An 18,624-nucleotide genomic window follows, 5' to 3' on the forward strand; every position below is an offset into this window, starting at 1 on the left:
GTAGCAGCATGGCACAGCAGAGGTTGCATGTAAATGTGTTCAGAACACTGTGTAGTGTGACTGTGTACTGAGCTCCAGCTCTGTTCTTATCCACAGCCCCCTTAAATGGTTTCAGCATGTGTGCTTCTCAAATATAGTCTTTAACAGAGCCCCAGACATAGAACTCATTCATGTCTCCTTGGAGAATATGTGTTAGACTTTCCCAAGGAAGTAATTGTAGAATGTCCTCCTCCGCTTGAATTATTACACCTCCTCCGCCTACACCCAATTATTACACCTCATCTTCCTCCTACACCCAATTATTACACTTCCTCCTTCTCTTACACGCAATTATTACACCTCCTGCGCCTAAACCCAATTATTACACCCCCTCCCCTACACCAGAGTGTTACACCATCTCCTCCTTTTTCACCCAATGATTATACAGCTCCTCTTCCTCCTACACCCAATTATTACACATCCTCTTCCTCCCACACCCAATTACGACACATCCTCTTCCTCCTACACCTAATCATTACACCTCCTCCTCTTCCTCTTACACCCAATTATCACACCTCCTGCTCCTACACCCAATTATTACACCTCCTCTTCCTCCTACACCCAATTATTTAATAGACGTCCTCCTCCTACAACCAATTGTTACACCTCCTCCTAAGCCTGCACCCAATTCTTACACCTCCTTCTATCTACACCCAATTCGTAGACCTCCTCCATCACCCCATTCTTACACCACCTCCTGCTCCTACACCCAGTTCTAACGCAGTCCTCTAATAGATCTGTCAGAATCTTCCTGAGTGCAAGACGTGACATAGAGAGAACACGAGGAAACAGAGAGACCTGTGAGGTCTCTCTGCTCTCGCCACAGCCTCAGCTTGTCTCTGACCAGCAGCTTCACAGCCACTGGCAAACAGAGAGCGTATAACTCCCCAAAAACAAACAAAAAGATCTACAATGGCTACCATTACCTATCGTGTGTGTGTGTGTGTGTATGAGTCACTCTTCTCACAGAAACTGCTCCAGGCTGACTTGTTAGCTTCAATCCATCGTATATTTACTATGTATAACATCATAGAGCAGCTTTAATAGAATATGTTCCTCTGTTTGAACTGTGTCTTTACCCACAATGCACTGCGGTTCCTTACCAGGCCGGTTCTACTCACCATTATCTGTTGCGATAAAGACAGCAGTGTATTTGTTGTTGTGGACATAAGGTGACTCGCGGTCCAAAGAGGCTGAGGTGTTGACAGTTCCTCTGACTGGGTTCACACTCAGCCAGCCTGCTGGGTCTCGCAGGACTGCATACCTGATGGAAGAATCAGAACAACAACTTGCTGTCAATCAGGCAATTAATTGATGCTCTGTGAAGATGCAAGAACCAAGAAATAACATTTATTTATTCTATGTGAAAAGTTGTGAAATGTTTCTTCATGCTGAAACCTGAAGAAACCTTGTGATTTTTACTGTGATAGACAACTGAAATTCATCTGCTGCAAGTAGTAAACAGAAAACATGAACCCAGAAACCATTACAAAACAATGTATAATGCATTTCTACAGGTTGCCAACAACATCAGGAATCCGCATGTCAAAATGACACCCACACAGGTCCTCGGAGCCAAAGGAAAATCTTTTGTAATGCAATACCACATACACCACATACTATAGCGACCTAATCAATTGATGCATTTGCTTATAGTTTATTCTGTAAACAATGCAAAACACATCATTTGCACATACTGTAGGGATTTCAATGTTCCATATTTAACCCTTTGTGCAAAACATAGAAATATGTGCTTTTAAAGTTACAAAGTAGTACTGTAGGTCGTGCCCGACACCGGGGTCTACATGTTTCAAAGAAAGTGTACGAAGACCACCTACTGTACAACCACTGCAGATGTGCTAATTATATAGTATTAACATACTCTGTGATGCAGATTGGATGAAAATAACGTTTTATTGAATATAATAAGTCCCGGATTGCAGTTTTAAATTATCTTGCCAGACATGAAATGGGGTTACTACTGCTCACCATGCAATTCACTATACATAAATATTTCAAATGCTGGTTTGACTTTGCCCAAGGATCATGAAACATTATGTACACATGTGAGACAAGGTTAGCTGTCAATTCAACAAAAAAATAAACCATTGGAAATACAAGGTTCTACAGGTCACTGGTGGCATTTCTTCGTGAAGACAGACACACCCAACCAGGAAGGACATCAATCAAACAACATATTATTTCCTCTTTGGACCAGAGCTCAGAGTTATCTCGGACACCCACCACTGTAAATTATTAAAGTGAGCATACAGCTGTGGTTGGATCCTTCATGTCCAGACTGAGGAAAAGTAAAGGTTGACTGGAGGACGGCACGCAGTCGGGGTCACAGAAAAAAAGTCATTTCTGTGAGATGAGTGTCACAGTCGCTTTGAAACGTTCAGTAAAACCACCAAAGATATGATATCAATCAAAACTGCAGCACTGTTTGATAGAGTTATATCCGCCAAAGTGACAAACTGCAGAAGCAGAGCTGCAATATATGATCCATCAGCCCTGATGTCTGCTCTGTATCAACACTGAGCTGACTATGATCATTCTTTTCTCATGTCAGGGCGATGTTTGACTCAGCTGTTTTGTTTTCTTATTGCCAATGTGTTACCTTGCTCTTCGCTAAATGGTGTTTTGGTAGAGAAGAGGTTATACATTGACATAATTTGTTAATATTACTTTTTAAATTGCAGGATCTAAATGGAGATGGGGGGGGGATTCAAGCATTACCAATATTAAACAAGTTTACAAATAATTATCTTACTGATTTGTATTGGTTTCTGATTGCTTTAACTTCCTACAAACCTGTTTCATCCCGTCCAATCTGTACTGCTGTCTACAATGCTGGAAGGAGGACTTTGGAAAGATTCTTTAAGCGCGGTACAGTACTGTATATTTGATTGGACATAGTGCATCAGGTTCTGTCCAACAGGCCAGAAACTCAAAGTCACACAGGTCTCTATTAAAGTGTAAGTTTAAAAAATACAATTGTTAACGCCTTAATCACTGAGAAACTCCTCATCTAATGTAAGTCTGGTTTAACTGGATTGCTTAGTATTTATCAGTGTTTACACCTTGTTTTTAGCAATACACTACACCTGCAACAGAACCCCACCATTCCAAAAAACAGCTAACTCGAAGACCAACATTTTCTGCAGGTCCATAACAATAACAATAACATGTATAGCATGTACAAGAGATATTATCAATCTATAAATGCACACAGAATCTGATATCATCAATATTAGGTCATACTACTGATGTAGATTGTCCTCCATGTACTCTGACAACGGGTTCCCAACGGGCATCGCCCTATCTAGAAAAATCACCCAACTTATACTTGAATGGCGTGGCATAACATTAATTGCTTGTTGTTTTTAAAAGCCTGATGAGAGTCTGAGGTTGATATATCTGAGGTTTGCTTCTGCCACGTCACCTTTGCTGAACTCAACACCCCTTATAAGTGCACAGTCTCTCATCCCTTCTTTTTTCTGTGCCTCTTGTTCATCTTTCCCCCTCTCTCCTTTGTGATCAATTCCCTGCCTTGCCACCAAGATATCTCACAGTGTAACGTCCTCTACACTCCCCAGTCCCTCTCTTTGAAGTCTCTGGCTCTTTTATTTTGTTGAACTGGTCAATGATTTGAGTGAGAAGTGAAGGTGTCTTGGTAGATGCTGAATAATGGATGACCCAGCTCTGTATGCGATTCACTCTGTTTTCAAAGCAAGGTGAAGAAAACAACCTAAATATACAGTGTACTGTATAGTAGTACACTTAAGTACTTCCTCTAAGCACAGTAAATTAGAAGTTATCTCTTTCTCCACAGTGAATGTGACAGTATGAAACCACTAGAGCCATGACGCTCAATGCTGACTTAAGCACAAAAAAAAGCAATGAGGGCTAAAGAAAAGCTAGTCAGCAAAACATCAGACAAATCCCTCAGAGGCTAACAGTTTGGCTAACATTCTGTTCAGGATTAAAGAGAATCTTATTTGTTGTAATTATGAAATGCTTGTCTATCTGTGTGTGTGTGTGTGTGTGTGTGTGTGTGTGTGTGTGTGTGTGTGTGTGTGTGTGTGTGTGTGTGTGTGTGTGTGTGTGTGTGTGTGTGTGTGTGTGTGTGTGCGTATGTGCGCGCACACCCAAAAACGTTGCAAATACTGCAAATATACTGTGTCAAAGCTGGAGGCACTGATAGAATAGTAGAGGAAAGACACTTTGTAGAACTACGTTGTTTTGATTAATGCTAATTCACAACATGAAAAATGTATAATCACACCATGACATTCAGGTGAAATGTTTTTCATCCATTCAGTTAATTATATCTGCTTCTGAGATTATTTTCCTTTCAATTCATCAAGAGCTGTATGAAAGCACTGGGAATGGGGATGACGGATGAGATTCACATCATTAACTACTGCAACATTATGTGAGGTTTGGTAGGAACTGCCTCAGTAATGTTCATTTTTAACGATTAATGCATGCTATTTTAAGTCCTTGTAGACACAATAAGCTCTGCCTCAGCAAGACTGAGAAAAAATAAATATTGTTATGTTGGTCTGGAGAAAAATAATTAAACAGAATTGTGAGGAAGGGCTGGGTTAACACATAATTAGCTCTGTCTGGCCCTGTTTAGTCTTGTCTGGCCCTGGTAAGCCATGTCTGACCCTATTTGGTCTTGCTTGCCCTCTTTTTCGGTCTTGATTGGGTAGAAATGATACTATAATGAAAAGGCAGAGTTCCATGGACATGCTGTTCCTGCTTGTCACGGCTCTTTGAAACATCATCTTGCAGCCTCCAGCTTTAAAGCGAATCAGTGATTGTCATAATTTGACAAAGATACATGATTCATATGTGATTTACACTGTTTGAAAGGTAATAGGTGGGGAATATTGAAAAGTTTTGGGGGGTTTGATGTGGCAATTCTCACCACTTGTGTGTTTTGATGTTCTGTTGGTTCTGAAGAATACAACTCCCACTGGGAACGGTATTCTAAAGGAGGAATTAAATAGAAATGCAAGTAAATATGTTGAGCTTTTAACACTTTAACACTTCTGGTAGCACCATTCATTTTCTCTGCTACTGAAAAAAGATTTTATTGTGTTTCATTGGCGTGTTGGTGCCAGAAAAGTGCCAGAGGATTAGAATTTGTTTTTGCACATCAACTGCCTAAACACAGCAAACATTTCTATACAAACAACTATTTTTCAGCTATTTGGCAGACTCAAGTGCAGTGTGGATAAATGACTGCATAATTATTATATTTTGTCCGTTTACAGTTGTGTTGTCTTGTGGTTTATAAATCCGAAGGCAACCTGCTGTTCATAATGGAACTAAGACTGTTGGACATCTTCCATCTAGTACAAAAATAAGACAATCACTTCCTACTCAGCCTCCTAACAAGGGAGGTATGAACAATATTAAGTCAGTATAATTTTATCCTTTTCTTATTCTCAACTAGCCTAGAAAAACCTCATACTGAAAAATGTATTTCTTCTACTAACAAATATCTATCAAAAAAAAAGTGTGTCGACCGAATAATCCACATAAGGTATCTGACGCTGGAATAATCCGCAGGTACTGTAGGTCCATGAGGAAGTGCAAAAAAATCCAGTCCAGTAAGACCAGCCTGACGACATGCAGTGATCATGCCTTGTTCAGCAGTCTGACGGTAGAGGGGTGGAAGCTGAACCTGGTGGTGTTGCCCTTGATGCTGCGGTAGGCCTCCTTGCCCGGCCGCGGTCATTCTAAGGGTTTGAACAGTTTGTGGCTGGGGTGGTGCTTGTCCTTGATGATGCACTGGTTCTTTGACTACACACCGCTTCTTGTACAGTTCCTGGAGTGCGGGGACCTCGCCTGAAAGTTCATTGCCATTATTCTCAGGGGCGTCCTTAAACATCCCCCAGTCCGTATGGTGAAAACGGAATTGTAGCACAGAGTCTGTTTTAAGCCTTTCCTTGTAGGCCGGTAGCAGCTGGATGGAACATTGGTCAGAGCTTCCAAGTGGTGGACGGCAGAGAGCTTTGTATCCATCTTTGAAGGGTGTGTAGCAGTGGTCAAGAGTATTGCCACTGCGGGTACTGAAGGTAACATGCTGGTGGAATTTAGGAAAGACATAAAAGGCGAAGGTACAATACAAGAGTAAAGAAACAACTTATCCCATAAAATAATTGCGCATGTGTTTACAATGCTTCCAATCAAACTAAAATTTAGCTTGGTTCTTCTTAACTTTAACTGTTAGTTGTAAGACTCCCAGAGGATTTAAAGGTAGACCACAATGAAAAAAACAACAACGCAGCAGCAGCTGAAAGACTCAATCAAGTTTGTCACCTGGTCAAATCACTGAGATCAGACTAGCTGGTGTGAACTCTCTGTGATGTTTATATGGTTTCTGTAACCGGTGACCATCAAAGCTTTATGAGCTCAGGTTCTAACTCCTACACACTGTCCAGTAAAGTGGATCCACATTATGTAGCATTTGATGCTGAGACAGTGAGTGAGTTTTACAGCACATTAATGCAGCATTAGTAATTATGTAGTCATGATCTGGTAGGTTTTTATCTCCCAAAGGTCATTATAATCCTGATTTGTTTACATAAGAGCATTTTGAAATGAGGTCTATACCTCACATAATGCAAAGAAATGGTGTATACATTAACCTGAGGCTAAAAGCTTATACATACAAGCAGGAGTTGATAAACTAACAGGCTTTGTATAATAACCAATAAAAGTTTGTTTCTCGATTAGCCATTTAAGCCCTGTATACTTGGTTGTTCGACAAATTGCGATAAAAAAAAGAAGCCAATCTACAAGCACACAATCCGTCACATCGTGATGCGTTTGCACTATTTTTTCGAATTCCCCACAGCTGCCATTTGATTTCTTAGTCAGTCCACTTTCCACAATCAGTTTGCGCTCTTCAGACATTCTCCACACATTCTCCACACATTCTCCACACATTCACTGCACAGGGACTTTCCAGAATAGCAGATCCCCCCATAATGGCCATATATGGGCATGCCCATATAATATGGCCATAATACTGATAACATCTGGGATCTCCATATATGGCCATAAAGGGACAAGGACAGACAAATATACAGATCTCCATATATGGGCAGAAGAGGGACAGACAGACAGACAGACAGACACAGACAGACAGACAGACAGACAGACACAGAGATCTCCATATGGGCACAGAAGGTACACAGACAGACAGACGGTACGTAGAACGGGTATTGTTTCCCAACTTGAGTAGGCCGGTGCCCGACGGGCACAGGTCTAGTGTAAATAAAGAAGCACAACATCCTGGCAGGCAAATATTCTCATTGGTTGACACTGTTTCATCTGCTAAATGATCTTGATACAGTAGAACCACATGGCACACATGTGGAGAATAATCCATGGCTGGTACAATACAACAGAAAACCCTTTGAACGTAAACTGCTGAACATAGTCTTTTAATTAAAACTAATTATTTATAAGATGGATTACATTTAACCTATTAAAACGGCTGGGCGCATGTGCTCTCTATCTCTCTCCTATTGATCTCATTGCTTCTGTCTCATAAAAGACACACACAGTTTCAAAAGCTTTGTGCAACTTGCTTCAAATCAATTTGCCATCAAGCCACGTACCTGATGCTCTGTATCTGTCGGATATCTGGGTCCGTGGCATTGAGTGAAGCTACTAAGCTGCCCACAGGGATGTTCTCCATTCGGGTGACTGCCAAAGGGTCTGGGATGAAAACGGGTCCCTCGTTGATGTCCAGGACCCTGACATGAACTGTGGCAGTGGAGCTGTGGCCATAGTCCACATCTGGAACCAGAGGATCCTCATTCTGTACCTTGATCAGCAGCGTGTGCAACTCTGCGGCTTCATAATTCAGAGGCTTGAAAAGAAGATGGAAGATGGTTTGCAGAGGAGTGGCACGGGATGGAACAGGAGGAGTTGGAGGAAAGATGGCAGAGATATGAATGGTGATGGAATAAGGAGAGGAGAGAATATTATTGCCATGGAGAATAAAGTGGAGATGAGTAAGACGTAGGACAATACAGATGTGCCACTTCAAAACTTCACACGTTACTGTTCTTTCCCTGAAAGTCCCCTGAAAATGCATTTTTTTCCTCCCTTTTCTGCCCTTAAAATGCACTGTTTTGCCCCTGAAAAGAAGTTGTCACTACACACCCCCGTTTTTCCCTTCAACAGACATCCATATACATGAGAACAAAAGAATGTGTGTTTAAGAAGGTGTCAGACTCATTATGAGGCGAAAGGTGATTTGACCAGTTGCTCAAATTAATTAGCATCATAAAAGCAGTGATCATCAAAATAATTCAGCATTTTAAATGCCCTTCTTTGTCCCTCTTATTGCCCTGGGAATCCCCTGAAAATGTACTGTCTTGGCGATGGCAGGACATGTGAAGTTTTGAAGTGGCACATCTGTACCACCTCATAATTAACATCTTGTGGAAACCGTATTAAGGCTGGACACACATCCTCTGAAATGAAAGTATTCTAGAGATGACAGCACAAGGCAATTACACCAGTGTTTTTTAAAGTCATACTGTGTAACATTCATCTTAGTAGTCTTTTGGCAACACTTCTTGTAGCTCCATTGTCATTAGAGTGTTTGTCTATACGGAAGTACTGATCAAAAAGGAATGCTGAAGTCTCCTAGCACCAGAGGATATGTTAGAACTCAATGTAAAATACAGAAATATATACATTTCCGGTGCATTCCAAAGTGCCTATCATTTTGGCATGAGTGTCGGGGGCAGACACTCGTGAATAAAGATTGTGTTTAATTATGTTTAGAGAAGTTGTCAAAAACATAGGTGGTTATTGTGGGAAAAATATATAAGTGAAAGATTATATCGGAGAAAAAAAAATTGCTAAATTGAGAAGTTATACAGTATGATTTTAACTCTGGTACTCCAGACATCCTTGTTCTGCTGGTTTTCCACCCTACTAGCAAGTAAACTGCATTCAAGTCTAACCAGTCTCAGATTATCTAGAATAACATGATACCAGGTGAAAGCAGTTATGTACGTAAGATATAAAAGCAGCTGTACAAGGGGGTCTCTAAGGACTGGAGTTAAGAACCACTGCATTGTATCCTTCATACTCTATTTGAATACTGTACCTTGACGACAGACAGCATGCCCTCGTTGTCGTCTGGGTTGGTGTGGATCTGGAAGCTCTGGGTGGAGTCTCCACTGATGATGGAGTAGATGGCTCTCCATGCTCCTGTGGCTGGGTCGTCCCTGTCGTCTACCGTCAGGTTGACCACTACGCCTGTCGAACCCTCTTCCACGTAGGCCTCAAACTGGGATTGAGTGGTGGTGGTGTTGGTGATGAAGGGTGGAGTGGGGCGAAGGTAAATGGATGAGGAGAAAAAATAAAGTCAAATTACTATCAGTGACATCATTGATAAGAGGTTCTGTTGTTTGAGAGTTATAAAAACAAAGAAACAAAGACATGGCTGTCTACATATCTACGTGTGTGTATAACTAGGTCGGAGTGGCTTATAGTCAGAAGTGGCCTAGAACAAGGGTGTCTAAGTTTTCATCTCCTTTTTTATCTATATTTATCTGTTTTTATCAGTCAGTTATCATTACTCAACTCGAGTCACCAAATGACAGGCTAAATGTTCAAGTAATTAGAGTGCTGCTGAGAAAACATGGAAGTGCTGCAATATAACCATTATAGCAGGTAAACAGCACTCCTAGCATCTGTATAATTTACTGTACTAGAAAAGAGGTCCTGCTAGGAGACATAGAGCTTTACACAGCAACACGAAATGATTTCTGCCTCATTGTATTGTAGAGTGAGTGAGTGAGCGAGCATGCGTGCGTGCGTGCGTGTTTTTAGATTTTGGTCAATGAATTCAGTTATGTTTTCATATGTGACTTGGCGACACCTAGTGACAGCACACTTGGCCAGAGCTAATCAGTCAATACATTTGTGCTGTCACCCTGTAAACCACCCAACAAACAATGGACCCACGGCAGGGACGTCTGGGACCTAACTGATGTGCGCCCCCCACTTTTAAAAATACCACTATAACACTGTTACTAACCTTCATACTCAAACGCATCCAGACACAATGATGTATAGCCCTCCACAGGACTGTTTACTTAATCCCACTCCCGCCCAGTCCTGCTGGATTTCTGACAATTACCGCCCACTCCCACAATGTGTGTTCCACTCCTGTCCGCACCAGCAGTTTATTTATTTGTTCCACCGCCCGCTCCCACCTGCAGCAAAGTTGAAACCGCCCGCTCCTGCGGGATTTGCATCACAGAACCCATATATAGACATACCTAATGAGAAAGTGAGACTCAGAGAGACATAATTTGACCATTTCAGCACCAGGGACAGAGACATAATGACCTCTTGTGTTATACTTGGAAACACAGTAGGACTGTAAACGTTTCAGCACCATGGAGAGAGATACTCTGACCTGCTTGGAAACACGGCAGGACCGTAAACAACATGGAAAGAGATGGTCCATATCTACACAACAGTATCAGTTTCTTTTTTCATATAATTATATGGAAATTGCTTAAAAAGGTGACCCTACAGGTAGCAGAATGGAACTGCCCAGTGATGACATCACTGGGCATAACATGAAGTGTTAAATATCTAGCATTCAAGACCAGATATGTTTGCAATGCTCTGGAAGCCTCTCTACAGTAAAAGGTTAAATGCTATGTACAGTATATTGATAAATGTCCTTGCATGTGTTAATAGAGTTTAGATGAGTTTAGGTGTGTTTACCAGAGTCGACATCCAAAAGAAGGAATCGACTACTTTGAAACAAAGTAGTATTCCATGCATGAATGCCGGAAATCCAATGACAAAGTCATATGGCCAAAATGTCTCTACAGCAAAGTGTGACACATTTCTAGTTCACATCTTGCTTAACATGAGCAAGTGCGTTCTCTTTGAAGAACGGAGCAGGTACAGTACTCAGACGGCCAGATTTGATAAACCATTGTTGATAAACCATTTTGCACATTTGAAGCACCTAACAAGATCCAAATGTGGCTCCTTATTCTGGGGCAAACATTCAACAAAAACAGACAATCTACAAGTTCATAAAGGGTCACAACACCACACATTGTGAGCTTATAGATATTTTCTATGAAGTTACTAAAAAAGGAGGGGGCCTAATAGACAACTGGGGGACTCTGGTCAACAAAGTATAATATAACTGTGTTAAAGTGGTTCCAAACTAAAGTCATTGTTATGAGTCACTTTACAGTGAATCACATGTAAACAAAATTCCTCCTTGCAGATAGAAAGAAAGAAAAGAAAAAGCGTAGTTGTTCAGACGGCAGACAATTTCAAGTCAAGAGAAGACATCCCAGTACAATGAACCCTGAACTGTAGCCTGGCTACAACTACCAACTATTTTAGGTTGGAAAGTAAACTGCAGTCTCCAGGAAATCGCAGTCAAATAGCGAAAATAGCCGATCAACAAGCTCGAGCTTGTAGATCTGTTATTCTCACTACTTTTGTATGACACACTTGTATGATGAAGTAGGGCATTAATTTATGGGGAAAAAAACAGAGATACAAGGTTTCTGCCGGACAGCGACGATACACAGTATGAAAGAAGCGTGATCATGTGGTGTGCATGCCACCTGTGAAGTGTCCACATCTGATCCTTATGTCCATGTGATTAAAAAAGACAAAAGGCTTTCATGCAAAATGAGATTTCATAATTTTATGATATAGCCATTCCCCTGACAAGGCTCCACTGGCACCTGCATGGTGCTGCACCCATCACCACTGATGTGTTTATCAGCAGGACAGATGGATGGCAGGGAAGCATATTCTATTGGGGAGAGAGAGCGAAACAGACACTTCAGAGAGAGAGAGAGAGACAGAAAGGGGGTGAGAGAGCGAGAGAGACAGACAGACAGACAGGCAGGCAGGCAGGCAGGCAGGCAGGCAGGCAGGCAGGCAGGCAGGCAGGCAGGCAGGCAGGCAGGCAGGCAGGCAGGCAGGCAGGCAGGCAGGCAGGCAGGCAGGCAGGCAGGCAGGCAGGCAGGCAGGCAGGCAGACAGACAGACAGACAGACAGACAGACAGACAGACAGACAGACAGACAGACAGACAGACAGACAGACAGACAGACAGACAGACAGACAGACAGACAGAGAGAGAGAGAGAGAGAGAGAGAGAGAGAGAGAGAGAGAGAGAGAGAGGAGAGAGAGAGAGAGAGAGAAGCTGGCTGTCATTTTGAGTGACAGGAGTTGATAAGCCACATCATGGTCTTGTTATGAGGGGCTGTATGGTGAAATAGACCAGTAGGACATGACGTGACATTAGAGGACCAGAGAGGAAGAAGAGGAGTAGAGAGGGACACACAGAGGAGGAAGGCTGGAGGGGAATGATGGCAGCTATCTGGCATGGCAGGGTCATCATGTTGGCATTGAGAGAATGGAACTGAAAAGAGACAAACTGAGAGGTAGGGAGATGAAAGGACATGTTGTGTCCATCTCTTTGTTGTGGTAACAATAGGAGCTGTTAGTTCAAGAACACCCAACTAAATTCACTGGTAGAATGCCAGGCACGCTGCCAAAGCTCAAGAGTAGCACACTATCCCAGAGTGAAACTGTGTACATGAGACACCAGTAAACATTATGTAGATAATATAACTACAGCTGGGCTTGGCAGTTAAAATTAATCAGGAAAAACATCCATCTTCAACCCTCGGGCAAACCTATCAACCTTCCAGATGACAGAACTACCATGGGATTTGAAATAATCTGTTTCTTGTTACCCAGCCTCATGAACATGATTAGAAACTTGCTATGAAAACAATGAATCACTTTGTGGTCCCCGGTCCCCTGAAGAAGAAGACAGCCATGAAAGAATAAGTTAGCCTGATAATAAAATAAAATGAAAAGTTGTGTGATACTGCAGATTACACTGAATCATCCATCCTGAGGAAATATCTTGCTGAGGTAGAATGAAACAGAAGATTAAAAGGGGATTGGGTGAAATCTTACACCTGTCAGGAATGGGATTTCAAAGACTGTAATGGAATAAATTGTAGGTGTGTTCCATATGTATTTCATTTCTTTTTGTCACTGACTATAAGTGTATCATCAATTTAACCGAGCAGTAAAAAAGTTAAATAGAACTTTTCAATTGCTACCGGTAAAAGCAGGGATGTCACTTCTAAAGAGCTGCTGCAAGCTGCAAATTCCCTTCCAAAGTGAGAGAGGTGCCGAAGGGTAACGCTCTGAATAACCACCTACTGTGTGCTCTGCTTCGACAGCACAAGGGACTGCACATTACTCAACTGGAAAAGTGTTTTTACATGAGTAAAATGCTGCAATTTGAGAAGGAGCAACGTGGGCTTCAGACACATTTTTACCATTTACCATCTACAGTATGCCATCAAGCAATCATGACAAGTGATGACCTTTAATTCATCCACAAAGCAATCATACACACTCCAAATGAAAGACAATAAGCCATGCTACTCAGCTACTGTATTTACATTTGTAGGTTGTCTAGTTTTATGTTTTCATTTCTTAATCCGGTTTCTAAATTACGAGGATCACCCTTTAGCAATGGAGGTGGGATGGAGTCTTCCTGCTGGCTGATTTCTGCAGCTTGGGGTTGAGTGGTGAGTCATGCAAAGACTCAACAAGTAGTTCTCTTCTCTACTTGGATCATAACACAGAGCCTCAACCAGCCGTTCTCTTCCATACTTGATGAATCAAACAGCAGTTCTCTTCTCTACTTGATGAATCTTAACAGGTAAAGTAGAACACTCCTCTCTGCAACTCTCTCTATTAAAGTATTTTTTACTCTTTCTCTGTTTCCTTCAATCTTTCTTCTTTCTTCATTTTTGTACCTTTCACTCAGTTTCAACTTTCATTTACCACTGCTACACTCTAGTGTTTCCTCTTCCTCTTTGAACAGCCTGAAGAGACACCTTTATCTTTTTTCATTTGATCTATAAGTGTTGGTGCTTTCACAGAATGCCAGCAGGAGATTCTTCTAGAAATACGCTTTTGGAAAAGTTGTCTGAAAAGAAATGCCCTTAGAAGAATATTTAACTGAATAATTTATAAAGTAAAAGCACTGCTTGTGCAATGTCACGGACACACACACACACACACATACACACACACACACACACACACACACACACACACACACACACACACACACACACACACACACACACACACACACACACACACACACACACACACACACACACACACACACACACACACACACACACACACACACACACACACACACACACACACACACACACACACACACGCATGCAAGTGCAAAGGTACAGGCACAGGCACGCACGCACGCACACACGCGCACGCACACACTCGCACGCACACACACATGCATATGATTATGGTGGTCATCATGTGTGAGGTAAAAAATTAGCCATGGGCTGGTTTGATGCCGTCGTGGAGGTCGAGGGGATAACGGATTTATACAGTATGAGAGGTCTTATCTCCTTCAAACACTTGTTATTTTTTTAAAGCTCCATTTCTCCATGGTTTTAGTAAATGGATCTCCTCTACTGTGAGAAATGAGAACATTAACCAGGACACAACCCCGCTCAGCCCTCTGAGCTGGAAAATGTCCCATCTCACAAGCCTTGACACCCCAATGCATCATGGGAAGGCTTCAGGGAGAGGTTTGGTTGTGGTGGCGGTGGTGTCGGTTGTGTCTCAAACCCTGACAACAGCTATTATGAAGCAGACAACTCAACATTACAACCCATCCTGTGCTTCTCCTTGGTAGAGCGATAGTGTATCAGGAGGTAGAGCAGCCGTTTGGGAACTGGGAGGTTTGATCCCTGGCTCCTCCTCGCTCGAAGTGTCCTTGAGCAAAACACTACTGAACCCCAAAAGTAAGTTAGTAGCCATGGTAACCAACGGTTCCCGAGCCACGTGGCCCATAGGGCAGGAGTCTATTTCCTTTTTCTGCCGTGAGGCGGATTGATGTACAAGTACATCCCCCAGCCATGTACAACTGCTGGCCATGATACTAGCATGTCACAGGGACTTGCCCCCTTTGGTATGACCCGACCGGGTAATGAACCCCGACCTCCCAATCTCAGGGTGGACACTCTAAACCACAGGGCCACTGAGCTGGTCTAAAACCCCAAAAGTACTATTACTCCCGGGCACTGTTCAATAGTTGTCCACTGCTCCGAATAGGTAGGATACGTTAAACTCAAAGGATTCCAGATTTGTGCAAATGTGCTTAGCCAATACCACAGCAACAACCTAGAAAGGGGTGCTCCGCAGAGTGCATATCTCCACCAGGCTGGGTTGCCTAGCCAGGGCTGTGTAAATCATTGGTTGGAACCATCAGGACGCGAGCTGTGGGGGAAATGTCTATATACAACATAACTCTGCAACTTGTGGTGCACCCTATGGCGATGTCTGTATATGGTATTGTATTGTACTCCACCAATTGACCCAAATGTTTTATTGTCTCCGCCAGGCCGAAAGGAATGGCGAGAGAGTATGTTTTACCCTCCGTCCGTTTGTCCGTCCGTGTGTCCGTCTGTGACCAGCTAATCTCCGGCACCGTTGGCCCGATCGCAGCAAAACCGTGCACACAAACCCCTGGATGCCAATTCCGAACTTCTGCCCCAAATTTTTCATATGACTCTTTTATAGCGTCACCAGGAGGCCGATTTGTGCAAAACCCATTTACTCCTGCAGATTTTATCCAAACGTCATGCAAATCGGTACACATTATCTCTATAGTCATGTGATCAGCACGGATTTTCCATATTCCATCCTCATTGGCTAAGGTTGGCTTCCAAAGTTTGCAGGATTGCTCTGTTTTGAACAAAATGCCTCAAATCATGAACGCATCTTGCGATTTCCGTGAAATTTCACACGCATATTCCCACTAGGCCGAGGAAGAAATGGCACCCTTTTCAAATTGGCCTGTTATAGCGCCACCAGCAGGTCTAATCTTAGCAAAACACATTTTTGGAACAAAAGCCTCAAATCATGAATGCAGTGTCTGATTGCCGTGAAACGCCTAAGAAGAAATGACATTTCTTGACATTTTTCCTTTCACATTGGATATTATAGCGCCACCAGAAGCCCACAATAACGTACCTGACCTGGCGGAGACCTGTGCTCCGAGGAGCACTTTTTCTAGTTATATATGGTATTGTACAGTAGACCAGTGGCTGTGTGAAAGATTGTGTAACTCACCAGTGGGTGTGTGAACTCAGGGGCGTGGTCATTCTTGTCTGTGATGGTGATGGTGGCCGTAGCTGTTCCCGTCAGGCCCACCTCACTTCCTGCCATGTCCTTGGCAACGATTTCCAGCTCATATGTTGTAGTGGGAAGAGTCTGGAGGACAAGAGAGAAATTCATAAACAAAGAGACAATTAAACAATGCCCTATCTACAGTATGCACAGATTGCACACATCATGCTGCATCTGTGGAAAGGTCAGGAAACACATTTAATTAAACACAAACATGAGAATGAGGAAGAGAAGGAGGAGATGAGAAGAGAGGTGTGAGAGAGAGAGAGAGAGAGAGAGAGAGAGAGAGAGAGAGAGAGAGAGAGAGAGAGAGATTATATCCTTCTTAAAGGTCTGCAGTATTCATTTAGAAGAATCCTTGTTGCCTACGGTTATGTTCACACTATCTGCCCTCTATGAAGAGAAGCTGCCTAGAGCGCTTTTTTACCACTGAAAAGGAAAAAAAATAAGTAAAATAGAGGGCGTGCGAGGGATTGACTGAAACAGACTTCAGTTTAACTCTATGAAGTGTACAAAATATTGATAACAAAATGTATAACTAGTAGTTGTAATTGTGAAATTAATCTGTTGAACAGTAATGCCATATTCTCACCTAAAATATATAATAAGCTGCCAGAGACGATCACAAAGTCTCTGTATTTCTTCTCTTGCCCTTGTCAGCTATGATTTCATTCTTTCCGGCTATAATGAAAGGCCCAAAATTGGGACACCAGGGTTAAAGTGGTTAACTTTGTCTCCCGGACATAAAGTCTAATAACAGCATCCAATCTTTAGCTAGCAATAGTAAGCTATTACATGGGCAATTTGAGAACAAAGCCACACACAAAGCAGTGTTCAGTGTGAGTGACGGTCTATGTCTCCTTTGACCAAATGGAAATAGAGATCATACAACAAATAACAACAAAACTGATACACGAGAACAATGTTGGGGTAAGTAAGTAAACCTTTGTGTGAAAATAATTTTCCGTTCAGTCTTTTCTTATTTATTGCATGCTGAACATCGGGGTAAATGAAACACTCCAATGAAATGAATAAAAACGAAGCCACCCATACGGCACTTAGAGAGCACAAAATAATAAGATTGTAATAAGTGCTTCACAGGGAGTGATTCCGGCTAGTGGTGGCTACACTTTTAGTGGTACAGGGGTACAATCATACCCCTGTACCTGATCATCTTTACCAGCAACCGTACTGCCAGCAAACAATAACGCTGTTGAAATATTGTCTAAACAAAGAGAGCAGATAGCATCCATAATAATCTAAGTTCCCAGAAGTTCTACATCCATAATGATGACAACAGCAGTAATCATTTTGTTGCAAGAACTCATGTTTAATTTCTAATTAAGCATGAGTTATTACAACAAATGATTAAGCCTCAAAACTAACATGAGGTAGTGGTGGTAAAAGCTAACATTTATCTGTCCTCTGCAGGGCTCCTCTCAACACTGGGGCTGTTAACTGTCATATATGCATCCATCTGTTTTACTGAAAGGTCTGGTGGTGGAGCCCTGCTGCATTGATGCTCCTATGAACATGTCACTCATGTGATCTAACATACTGTACTAGGAATTAGTCCAATCGTATGATTAAAAGTCAATCTCGCAACTTGAAATCTTATAGCGAGATCTTGCGGAAATCTTAGTGATATGAATCTGCTGCTGCCATATAAATATTTTTTGCACACATGCATATGGGTTAGGGTTAGTATTATGTAAGCACAAACCAGCTCTCTCATTAAGATTTCTATGAACGCTCCACACTTTGTCTGCTCAGACTTCTCATCACTTCTCACAATTTTCTCTCTACTTTTCAGTCCTGGTCTGAAGGCCAGACAGGTTTTATGGTTTATGGTTAATGAAGGTCTCTCTCTCTCTCTCTCTCTCTCTCTCTCTCTGTCTCTCTCTCTCTCGGGGGGGAGAGAGAGAGAGCAGGCCCTATTCCTGTCTGCTCTCTTCACTGGTATATTACATGTAGCACTAATTGATTTCACCTTATTATTTTATTTTATTTGGAAGTTGAAGCTGAGGCTAAGGAAGTTCAATGCATAGAAACTATTCAAATTAAACAATATTAAAATACCCATCACTAGCCAAACTACAGCAGCTGTTTTCTAGACATTTTTAGTGAGTTACCTAAATAGGATGTATCATTATGCTTCGTATTGGTATGCTGCGTTCACACTGACAGTTACAAAAGATAAAGCTACATAGCATATAATGTCGTTGTGCCACTAAACTGGCCACTAAACTGGCCACTAAACTGGATGACGGAAA

At 42.1% G+C, this 18,624-nt stretch overlaps 1 protein-coding gene across 1 annotated transcript in view; it reads right to left on the reverse strand.

The window, feature by feature from the left end:
- The window catches only part of LOC311047444 (cadherin-13-like), a 249,065-nt gene that overhangs the window by 8,374 nt on the left and 222,067 nt on the right, over positions 1 to 18,624 (reverse strand). The window contains exons 8-11 of the mRNA XM_084060172.1: positions 16,295 to 16,435; positions 9,194 to 9,376; positions 7,686 to 7,939; positions 1,157 to 1,303 (exon numbers count right to left, since the gene is read on the reverse strand). Of these exons, the coding sequence (XP_083916298.1) occupies positions 1,157 to 1,303; positions 7,686 to 7,939; positions 9,194 to 9,376; positions 16,295 to 16,435 (725 nt within the window). The remainder of the gene's footprint in view (positions 1 to 1,156; positions 1,304 to 7,685; positions 7,940 to 9,193; positions 9,377 to 16,294; positions 16,436 to 18,624) is intronic.

The sequence above is a fragment of the Gymnoscopelus microlampas genome (genome assembly GCF_963454915.1).
Source record: "Gymnoscopelus microlampas genome assembly, chromosome: 6".
In the NCBI taxonomy this organism is placed as follows: Eukaryota; Metazoa; Chordata; class Actinopteri; order Myctophiformes; family Myctophidae; genus Gymnoscopelus; species Gymnoscopelus microlampas.